Source organism: Sorex fumeus, unplaced genomic scaffold, assembly GCF_029834395.1.
Source record: "Sorex fumeus unplaced genomic scaffold, SorFum_2.1 ptg000018l, whole genome shotgun sequence".
Classification (NCBI taxonomy): Eukaryota; Metazoa; Chordata; class Mammalia; order Eulipotyphla; family Soricidae; genus Sorex; species Sorex fumeus.
The window spans coordinates 24318477-24330745 of record NW_026606075.1 but is presented as its reverse complement, the minus strand read 5'-3'; the positions used below and the strand labels follow the sequence as shown (position 1 = coordinate 24330745).

Here is a 12269-nt window from a genome sequence, read left to right as displayed (position 1 = left end):
GGCTTCTTTGGGGGATCCAATTCAGAGTTGCAAGTCAAGTGCTCTACTGCACCACAACCCCATGGGTCCGTTGTATTTTTTTTTTCTTTTTTACTAGTGAAACACCATGAGGTACAGTTGTAGACTTACAATTTTTTGTGCTTGGGTTTCAGTTATACAATGATTGAGCACCCATTCCTCCACCAGTGCCCATTTTCCACCACCACAGTATCCCAGTATCCCTCCCACCCCACCCCTATGGCAGGGCATTCCCTTTTGTTTTCTCTCTCCTTTTGGGTGCTGTGGTTTCCAAAGGAGGCATTAAGTGACAATCATGTTTAGTCTATAGTCTAGTTTCAGCATGCATCTCTCATCCAGGGAGGATCCTTCCAACACCCTTTATTTGGTATTCCCTTCTCTACCTGAACTGCCTTTTCCCCTAGTGTGTGTGGCTGGCCTCCAAGCCATGAAGTGAACCTCCTGGTACTTACCTCAGCTATTCTTGGGTGTTAGTCTCCCATTTTGTTACTTTATATCCAGATGAATGCAATCTTTCTATGTCTCTCCCTCTATTTCGGACTCATTTCACTTAGCATGATACTTTCCATGTAGTACAGTCAAAGAAATCATTGCTCAAAAGTTCCCAGAGTTAAAGAATGCAGATATACAGATCCAAGGAGCCAGAAGGGTGTCAGCTAAGAGACCCAAATAAGAACACTCCAAGGCATATCATAGTCAAAATGATGGATGCTGTGGACAGAGACACAATACTGCAAGCAGCAAGGTCAAAGAAGGAAATCACATACAAAGGAGCACCCCTTAGATTTGCAGCAGACCTATCAGAGGAAACCCTCCAATCCCGAAGACAATGGTGGGATATAGTGAAAAAACTCAATGAACTGAATGCCTCACCAAGAATACTTTATCCAGCTAAACTCTCACTCAAACTCGATGGAATTACACACCATTTTGTAGATAAACAACAGCTCAGGAACTTCATAGACTCAAAACCAAATCTAAAAGAAGGATTAAAGGGGCTCCTGTAAGATAAGAAGAAAAACACTTGTATTTTGTTTTTTAAAAACTTTAGAAATAGGTTTTGGGGGTTATGTTTTGTTTCTTTGAGGGAGGGGTAGTTAGGACATACCTAGCCTGGTTCTCAGGGAGCACTATGTGCTGAGGATCAAATCTGGGTTGGCTGCACGCAAAGAAAACACCCTACCTGCTATGATCTCTCTCCAGTTCCCCAAGTTTTATGTCCTAACAACTCACAGGGATGCTACCCATAAGTTTATTTTGAAACATAAACCCATTTTAATAAAAACAAATTTGATTAAAAAGTTGAATTGTTAAAGGCACTGATTTCTCTGCTTTGAAATCACGGCTAAACTGAAAAGAGCAAGCTTGCGTTAGCAGGAGTCTCATGTTAGGGCCAGAGAGAGCGGGTAAGGCACTTGTCTTGTATATGGCTGCTCCTCACTCAATCCCCAGTACTCCAGATGGTGCCCGGAGCCCCTCCAGGAGAGATCCCTGAACACAGAGCCAGGAGTGCCTAACTCTCCCCACCCACCGCCAACAGTCCCAACACACAGTCAAAAAAGAAAAATCTTGCTTTTTGTTTCTCCACTTTTAGATTTTCTTTCAGCTGCAAAGTCTCAGCAACTCAAACTTTCGTTCAGTTTTGTTTTGTTTTTTTTTTAATCCTCCTTGGTATGTCTTGACTCTGACCTATGCATGCGTAATTTCGGGATGACTATTTAGGCATAATTTACAAACAAATTTATGACTTGTTATAACTATTCCACCACCCTTGCTTCTTATCAAATGATGGGTGTATTACCTTAAATTTTCAGTGTCTCAAACTCTCTTCTCACTCTCCATGACTAGAAAGATGCCAGTTTTCAACACGAGTTTCAGCCACTCTCTGTGCCAAATGTGTCCTGCCCTCAACCTGAAGTAGTTGGCGGAAGCCCATCTGTACCACTTTCTCTTCTAAGTCTTAACATCCTTTCCAAATCTGCCTCTGTTTATGTACAGTCCTATGACTTCGGATGTTTCTGTACAGTCCAGTGACTTTATTCTGTGAGTTATTTCTATTTTGCCAAGTTTATAGCTGTCGTGAAGGAGGGCTAATACAACATGAACTTATTTCACCATGGTAGTGGTGCTCTAAATTAAAATGCAAATTCCTGATGATGATATATAACTATCAGAATCTGCCTCCTGTCTGCTTCCCATCCCACGTTCCAGTCTCCCATTTGTTCTCAGCTCACCAACGACACTGGCCTTTCACAAACAATTATTTTTGCTTCTCCTGCCTCTAATTTTTGAGTAACTTTTCACTTAAGGAATTGTTTATTTTCAATAAATTATCATTTTATATGTAAAAAATAAATCACTCTTATTCAAAACCTTGGCCAGTTCTTGGTAAAACCTCTATTTTTATCTCTTTTCAGTTCCTTTGTTAATCAAATTAAATAATGTACAATAAAGCTAGTACCGATTTTCTTTGTTAAAAGCTACATGTGATAAAGAAAAAGCAGAATTTTGCAAGATGAGAAGATGGCTCAGTGGGCTGGAGAGTTTGCTTTGTCTATAGGAGGCCCGGCTTCAAGCCAAGCACCACCAGGAGCTACCCACTGTGCCTGGGCCAGGTCTAGCAAGGAGTGGTCTCTCAGCACCACCAGACAGGGTTCAAAACCCAACAACGAAAGCAAAGAAACTGAGATTTCTAACTCTGGCACTTAGTTTTAATATTTCTCAAATTATTGCTGTTTCCTTTACTTCCACATCTATCTGATTGTTTCAGACTCCAAAATTCAAGGTAGTTTCATGCAAAATAAATGAAGAAAACTAGAAACATAAACACCTCATGATCCAGCACTTCTACTTGTACATATTCACCTGAAGCATTAGGAAAACACTCTTTCAAAAGACCATTTGTACCCCTATTTTCACCGCAGCATTATCCACAGTAACTAAAACATGGATCCAATATAAGTGCCCATTAACAGATAACTGGATAGAGAAGCTGTAGCACATATATACACTCCATAATGGACGACTGCTTTGTTATTTTTAAAAACCATGAATTTATGCCTTTGGGGACAAAATTTATAAACCTTAAGGTAATATACTAAGTGTTGGGGTCAGAGAGATAGTACAGCAGGTAAGGCACTTGCCTGGCACACAACTGACTAGGGTTCAATCTCTGGCATCCCACGTGGTCTCCTGAGCCTGCCAATGAATGATCCCTGAGTGCAGAGTTAGAAGTAACCCCTAGGCACAGCTGGGTGTGTCTCCCCCACACAAAAAGGGTGATAATGTAAAGTTAAGTAAGGGTATGAAAGGCAATACTAGCCCGCTTTTTTTGTGTGGGATGAAACAGCAAAAGCAAAAAAAGTAATATAAAGTAACAAATTAAATCCCAGACTTGATGAAAACTATGGTACTTACTGGAGGAAACAGGAAGGAGGTAGAAGAACAGATAGAGGAGCAAAGCTAAACCCCTAAAATTCTATAGTACTGTTAACCAGTGATATATCGATTAAAAACAGGTGTGTATTTATGTATACATATGTGCTTGATAAAGAAATGGAGGGGGGAAGAAGACAAGGAAGGGAAATAACAGGAATAGGCGTCAAAGGCCTCTGGAACACTGGTAATATGGAAGAGTCCTTCCCACCTCAAGAATAGAAGATGAAAATGCTTTTATAATGCAAGTGCAATCTTTGAAAAACAGCAGAATATCTTACAGCATAACCTAAACATAGGAAAAAATATCCTTTCATATCCAGCATGAAACACTGTCCTGTCACTGTCCTCCCGTTGTTCATCAATTTGCTCAAGCGGGCCCAGTAACATCTCCATTGGAGACTTTGTTGTTACTGTGTTTAGCATATCGAATACATCATGGGTAGCTTGCCAGGCTTTGCCGTGCGGGCGAGATACTCTCGGTAGCTTGCCTGGCTCTCCGAGAGGGGCGGAGGAATCAAAACAAAATCTTAAAAATTAGTAAGGATTATATTGAAAAGGGAAGTTTGGAGATGGAGAGGTTGTACAGTGCCTTGCATGTGGTCCAGCCTAATTCAATCCCCAACCCCACATATGGCCCCTTAAACAAAGCTAGAAATAACTCCTGAGCTCAGAGCCACAATTAGCCCCTGAGCACTGCCAGGTGTGGCCCGACTCCATTCCTGAAGATAAAAATGAATAAAGAAAGTCTGTACACATTTTCTTTTTTTTTTTTTACCTCTTCATCCCAGGTGAAGTGATGAATAGAAATGTCATTCGTCTTTTGACAGAGTTTTATTTCCTGTTGAGTATCCAGCTGTGGAGATGGATCCCAGAAGTTGCGTTCACAGGCCTGCACAGTCCAATCCAGGCTATCCCAGATAATCAGTTCTCCAATGAGGGAACCCGTTACAAAATTCACATCTAAGAAGAGTGCTCATGATTAATCTCATAGGCTTACAGTTAAAGTGAATGTATTTCCAGAAACCACCTTAATCCATTCAACAGGGAGGTGCCCAGACAAATCAAACCGGAAAATGAACATATGTGAATAGAAAGACCAAAATAGATTCAGGTTTTCTTACTTAGTATGTGGTGATGACTGCATTTCAATTGAAAAAAAAAAAACACTACATTTCAAGTGAAAACAAACCTTATGCCAGAATATTTGATACTTGGGAAGTGAAATAAAATAATCCAAAAATACCTTATATTTATATCATTACATACTGGTATTTTCCTGTTTCTCCTTCACCTTCATACTGCTACCACGTGTTGTAACAGCAGACGTGTGAAGGTTTTTCATGCAAAAAGCAACTGGAAGACACTAGTTGTGTGGCCTGTGGTTTAAGTAGAGAACTTATCGAATCCCACACGCCAAAGACGTAGGCCCACAAGTTGCTCTTCCTCCCTCATTTTAGATGACAGGGTGATGCCCTGGTTGTTACTTGTGCTTCTGAACAATCAGTTGTAGACTGGAGGTTCCATAATTCTCTCTACTGACTCAGTGAAATTACTCAGGAAGTATGACAATGGTTTACTGTCCATCAATTTTCCATAAAAGGATATGATCAAGAATTCAAAGAAGAGATGCAAAGTACAAGGGGAAGGGGCAAAGCCTCAGTGCCCTTTCTGAGCCACACCATCTCTACATGTGCAGTTAAAAATCCCAAATAGGGGCTGGAGAGAAAGTACAGCCAGTAGGGCACTTTCCTTGCACATGGCCACCCTGGGTTCATTCCCTGGCAACACATATGGTCCCCAAACCCCACCAGGAATAATCTCTGAGCACAGGGCTAGGAAAATCACTGAGTACCACATGGTGTAAGCCCCAAAAAAAAAATTCCATACTAACGGGATTTTTATGAAGGCTTCATCAAGTCATAATCTACATTAACTCCTTTACCTGTGCCCCACTCCCCACCAGATAATGGCAGAAGGTGGACTTGGAATATTTTAAGTTTCTAATCATACTTTGTTGCTTTTGGATGACCAGTCTCTACCCAAAAACCCATCAAGAGAGTAGCCTCTTTAGAACAAGAGACCTCAATACCCTAAAATTCCAAGGGCATGGAAGCATTTGCCTGCGTGCTATATGGTGGGACAATTTAAATCTTTACATCTTTTATGTATCTCACCATTTTTCTACGATGATTATGAATTATTTGTACAATAAGTCTTTAAAGCCTTTAAGGAAAAAAATTAATGGGTCAACAAAGACACTTTTAAAAATTTATACTTAGTAGAAAAGGTATAGCTCTGAGACTGAAAATTATCTTAAAGTATTTTAATTATTACATGCAAAATAAAAAGCAGGACTAAATTATCCAACTTGAGTCTGAGAACCCAAATTCTAAATTAGACTTTTCCTGCTATTAGTCTTCAGAAAAGTCATTTAACCTTTTTCTTCCTTAAATTTCTCATACATTAAATAAGGATAATTATAAAAATCAAATAAAATAATAAATGTGTTGCCTTTTTAAAAAGGAATCAAATGTTCTCTTATAGTCACTGGCATTATTTTGAGTCCCTGATAATATTCTATATTATTAAAGGAAATGATAACCAAAATACAAAGACAGCCCATATAATGAGAAAAATTATTTTCCCATCACCCATCTGATAAGAGATTAAAATAAAAAATATATAAGGTATTGGTAGAACTTTACAAGAAAAAAAATCATCAAACCACATCAAAAGATGGAAGGATGAAATGAACAGAAACTTCCTCAAGAAATACAAACAGCCAAAGGGCACATGAAAAAAATGCTCTAAATCACTAATTACCACGGAGATGCAAATCAAAACAACAATAAGATATCATCTCACACCAGAGACTGGCACACATCAAAAAGAACAAGAACAACTAATAGCGGTGTGGATGCGGAGAGAAAGGGACTCTGATTCATTGCTGGTGGAATGCCGACTGGTCCAGCCTTTATGGAAAACGATATGAACATTCCTCAAAAAAACTAGAAACTGAGATTTCATACGACCCAGCAATACCACTCCTGGGAATATACCCTAAGGACCCAAAACCAAACTGCACAAAAGCATCTGCACTCCTATGTTCACTGCAGCACTGTTCACAATAGCCAGAATTTGGAAACAACCCAGATGGCTAAGAACAGACGACTAGATGAGGAAACTATGGTACATCTACACAATGAAATACTATGCAGCCGCCAGGAAAAATGAAGCCATAAAATTTGCTTATAAATGGTTGGACATGGAGAATATCATGCTGAGAGGGAGAGGGACAGACATAGAAAGAGTGCACTCATTTTAAAGATATGAAACAACATAGTATAAGACTAAGACCCAAAGACAGTAGAAACAAGGGCCAGGAGGACTGGTCCATGATTGAAAGCCTGCCACAGTTTTGTGTGTGTGTGTCGGGGGGAGCGGAGGGGGAGTAGGACAGAGAAGAGACCACTATGACAATGATAGTTGAAAGTGATCACTCTGGACAAAAACTGAGTGCTGAAAGGAGGTAAAGTGATAACCTGTCAGTCCTGTCAGCACCTGTATTGCAAATCACAATGCCTAAAAGGAAGGAGAAACAGACAGAGACAAAGAGTCAGAGAAACACAGGAGGATGAGGAGAGAGAGAGAGAGAGAGAAAGAGAGAGAGAGAGAGAGAGAGAGAGAGAGAGAGAGAGAGAGAGAGAATTGTTTACCATAGAGACTGGAAAGATGGAAACTGGGGACACTGGTGGACCGGTGGTAGGAAATGTGCACTGTAAAGTGACAGGTGTTGGAACATTGTATGACTGAAACCCAACCATGAACAACTTTGTAACTCTGTATCTCATGGTGATTCAATTAAAAATAAAACAAAATTTTTTTTAAAAACATGGTATTAAATACGTAGTTATTTGTAATTTAGGAATACATAGGTGAGTAGTTATGATTTAATTATTTAATGTATTAAATCAGGACAGAAATCACTAAAAAACCAAACAATCTCCTAAGGAATTACCTAACAATCATACAGATAAATATTATTTTAGTTCTATTTTAGTAACAAATCTTTTTAATAAGTTCTATATCTACGGTTTATTAACAGACTCTACAGATTCACTCTGTAAAGAAATATTTATTTCTCAACTATGGGAATATTCTAATTTTAATGGTGGAAAGTTAAAGCAGTACTAATCTTTCCAAGTCCTTCTTTTTCATTCTATATTCCTCCAGTCATATTTCACCCAAAATACAAAAGAAGCAGAGATACGAAAGTGAAGATTCTTCTGTGTGTCACAGTGCAGTGAGCCTAGCAAGAGGCAGTTACCTGTTCTGATTAACTCTGCCAAGCAACTGTGATTCTCACAGATGAAACTGAAACAGAGCATTCCTGACTGGCTGAAATTGTTACTCAGTATTGCTCAAAAACGTCTCAACTGCAGGCAGCCAACCAGGTTCAATCCCCAGCATCCTATATGGTCCACTGAGCAACACCAGGGTAATTCCTAAGTGCAGAGTCAGAAATTACTTCTTCTTCTGAGTAACTGGAATTTTGGACCACTGGGTATGGTTCAAAAAATGAAACTGAACAAAAAGTATCAAGGCAGAGGTCCAGTATTGGCCCCCACTCCATCACATTCCTGACATCCTGACAGAGACTGCTCACAATCTCTTCCAGACTATCAACCTGGGGTCAAACCAGGAATCCTTGCATGTGACAAAGAACAGGTCACACAGCAGAGCACATGACACAAGGTGTCACTTTATTTGAAAGTAAGCTCATTAAATCCCATGAATTGTGGCTTGTGATCCTATTCTGCCATCTGGTATCAGTCTCAGCACACAAAACATATGCATCAGTATCATTTACACATTTATAAAGTATGTCAGACACGTGAACTCCTATACCCATGTGGAAGAACGGAAGAATAAATGCTTACATTTTAGTTGGATACTAGTTTTGAAGACTACTCAATGATGATGAATCCTACTCATATAAGATGCTATGTAATAGTGCAAATGTTGTCTACAAAAGTGGTACCAGCCAGAATCATTTATCAAAAATGATGAAATTCTACTAAAAATCAGTTTTAAGAGGCAGCCTTTAAAAAAAAAAGCCAGCCATCTATCACCAAGTAGCATCTAAGATAATTACACTCAATTCCATCATCTCTAGCATTACCCTACTGTTTTTCTCCTAATGCCTAACTCGGGTCCATAAATCTATGACACTTGCTCCATTCAATGGTTTAAACCTCAGGTTATAAAAGCCTTCCAATCCCTCCTCATCCCAAAAAATGTTAAGAATGGTGTATCTAGACTCCTAAAACAAAACAAAACTGAAGTTCTAAAACCTTCTGAGGTTTCAGAAAAATTTAACAACCATAAAATGTTATATAATAAAAACATATACCAACAAGCTTACCATTGACATTAACCAATGAAAGAATATTATCCTGGTGTTCAAGGAGACGTTTTACTTCAAGGATATCCCATTCCAGTGATCGTTCTGTGGGTGCTACCAACCTAAAAATTACTATGTAAAAAGACATGATTTTATTAAAATGCTCAAGAGATATAAAACTGCCTTTGCTCAAAAATAATCATGTCATTAAATAAGAAATACATAAAATATCAAAGAACCCATGTCCAGAGAGAGCTTTATCACATTACTTTTGAAGTATTTTTAAATGCTTGAAATATTTGAAAATCTATTAATAATCCTAATTTCTAATATTCCTAAAGAGGATGGAGGCTTAAGATGTTGATCAAAAAAATAAGCCCCATTTGACAATATTAGATCAAGTGTAGGACAAAACCTGAACTAAAATTTCTAAAATGCTTCAATCTAATTTGCACTCATAGTCCCCAGAGATCAAAAATGGGGGCACAGGAAAATGTACTTTAAATTAAAAACTAATTAGTCTTTCCAAAATGCACATCACAAACTTAGTCTAAAATTTTAAAGAAAAAAGAACCATACTTACTCAGTTCTTTGCCAACTGCTGCCACAATACAGTTCTCAGGTATTTCTATCAAAGCACTGATTCCTTAAAAAGTATATGAGACAAAGGTCAACATATTTTATTCAAGGATTACATACAAAACAAAAACATATTAGTTATTTCCTATAAATTGGGTGGTAACAATAAAGCACAGAGTTTGCTAGATCAAGCTTCCTAACTTGTTACATGGAAAATGGTTGTGCATGAAGCAGGTGAGATCTTTGGAACACAGTTCTGAATTCTTGAGTATTCTAGACAGTGGTGCACAAGGGGGACCTTACTTAGTAGGAAACCCTTTCAGACAATCATTACTGCCTCAAATGCAATGTAAGACTGGTATTTCCTTGTTGGTAACTTGGAGAAGGAGGTGTGCACATTATAAATAACTACAGGCTAATGTAAGAAACACAGGGGGAAATGTACATTAAAAAAAAAGACATAACACAGATATGAGTAAATACTAAACTCAAATAAGATTATTAGTGACATCAGATAGTGAGATGAGGGTTTAGATCGTAAAATCTAGTAATTTTCAATTTAATCCACTATGAAATTTCATTTTTTTATATTTTATAATACCTATGTGGAAATAAAATAATTCCAATTATGAATTATAAGTTCCATTCACAGGGCTCCAGAGATATTTGAAATATCAGCATTATTAGTAATACAGTTTCTGGTTTAGGGGATACATCCAGTTGTGCTCAGGAATCACTTCTGGCAGGATTTAAGGGGACCATATAGGGTGCTGGAGATTGAACCTTAGTCTACCACTTACAAGGCAAACACCCTAATCCTTGCACTATCTCTAGTCCATTACTAACATTATTTCTAAGATGCCCATGAGTTCATTTGGTTACTTTTATGTACAAAAATTAATAGTATATTACAATAACTTCAAGGCTATAGTTACTTAAACATATTCATTTATATTTAATATTAATAACTTTTTATTATTAAAAAGATCTCCAAGCCTGCTACATCTTGACTTCTGTATTCATGGAAAGTCTCTTTCAAGATCACTGTGTCTTGGATCATGCTCCATTGGAACTGGGCCTCCTCCACCCGGATCCCCCATTTTCCAGTAGCTAGACAGTTACACCCATAAACTGCTCCCGGCACCATGAAATCCCATCAATGGCCAAGATCCAGAGATTATAAAACAAAGCTCCCAGAGCGACCTCTTATAGTCGTGGTCTCCTTCTCAGAGGATCCGGCAAGCAATCGAAAGTATTCTGCTCGCACGGCAGAGCCTGGCAAGCTCCTATGGCATATTCAATATGCCAAAAACAGTAACAATGATGTGTCTCATTCCCCTGACCTTGAAAGAGCCTCCAATGTGGCGCCGTTGGGAAGGAGGAGTAAGGAGAGGCTGCTAAAATCTCAGGGCTAGGACGAATGCAGATATTACTGATGCCCGCTCGAGCAAATCGATGAATAACGGGATGACAGTGATACAGTGATTAATAACTTCAAGGCTATAGTAATTTAAACATTCATTTATGCTTATATATTTTTACTCTGAAAAAGATTTTAATTAATTTTAACAACCTTGGGCATCCAAAACTGGTATTTTTTCTGTAAAAATCAAAACATCAACAGAATTCTGAAAGAAAAAAAAAAGCCCAAAATCTTTTCAGTAAGTTTACAGATAACTTTTAGCAAAACAACTTTAAGATAAGGTTGTCCTTGGGAATCCATTCAAAGCCCAATGACCCCACAAATTGGGAAAAAAGTCTGTTATAATCATAAAGATGTGCTTGTAAGTGTCAATGGGCTCATCAAACTTTAGGAACCTGACCCAGTACCATCAAACTGTATTTCCTGACCACTTTTGAGAAATCCTGTTAGAAGGAAGGAGAAGCCAGAATAGGGCTCAGAAGCATTATCCGATTTGGGCTGGAAACATATTTCATGCAACTCTAAACCTGAATTGGGGGAGTATGGCTACAGTATCTTTAGAAATGAGAAGAAAAATTTCATCTTGACTTCTGTATTCATGGAAAGTCTCTTTCGAGATCACTGTGTCTAGGATCACGCTCCAAAACCTGGGATGTGTCTTACCTGTATCAGAAAGGTGAGGAGTCTTACACAAGAGATCTAACTTTCGGTTCCAGACACATAGGTCATTCCCACCAGAGAGCCAAACATCCAGTCTTTGAAGAACAGTTAAACACTGTAAAAGTCATGGGGAATGTTTTGTTAGTTTAGAAATCAAAGCATTTGCTGATTTTTAAATCCAAGCATTCACTGATTTTTCAAATATGTTCTAAAAACAAATCAAACAAAATGTCTTCTCCCTTGCTCAAGAAGTGGCGCTTCATTAACTGACCCTGGACCGGGGGTTCTGTAGGTGGCCAGCTTCAAACAAGTGATCATGTGGCTGCAGGGATGGCACATGACTTATGAGACACATGATAAAAGACCCAGGGTCTGGTCTGCCTTCCTGTTGGATCAGCTGTGAAGGAGGAAACAAATGTGCAGCAATCTGAAGAAAGGTCAGACAAGGCAAGCGAGGGCCATGGGTACCAATCTGCAAAACGTGTGCAGCCCCCAAGATCCTCAACCCTGCCAAGCCTTCAGATGGGAGGCTTGGAAACATGAAACCAGACTGCACAGCCTAGTTCCACTTTCTTTCTCACAATCTTGAATGCTTTCCTGCTTCAAGGTAACTTGTTCCTCAGTAGTAGGTAACGCAACCATAAGGTTTAAAATTAGGTTGGTTTTTATTTATTTATATTTTGGAGTTTGGGTCACACCTGGCAATGCTCAGGGCTTACTCCTGGCTCTGTGCTCAGGATCATTCCT

General features: G+C 38.7%; 1 protein-coding gene across 1 annotated transcript in view; it reads right to left on the bottom strand.

Annotated features, from left to right (window-relative positions):
* The window catches only part of WDR41 (WD repeat domain 41), a 45981-nt gene that overhangs the window by 9513 nt on the left and 24199 nt on the right, over nt 1-12269 (bottom strand). The window contains exons 7-10 of the mRNA XM_056112539.1: nt 11526-11637; nt 9444-9506; nt 8882-8992; nt 4232-4416 (exon numbers count right to left, since the gene is read on the bottom strand). Coding sequence (XP_055968514.1) covers nt 4232-4416; nt 8882-8992; nt 9444-9506; nt 11526-11637 — 471 coding nt within the window. The remainder of the gene's footprint in view (nt 1-4231; nt 4417-8881; nt 8993-9443; nt 9507-11525; nt 11638-12269) is intronic.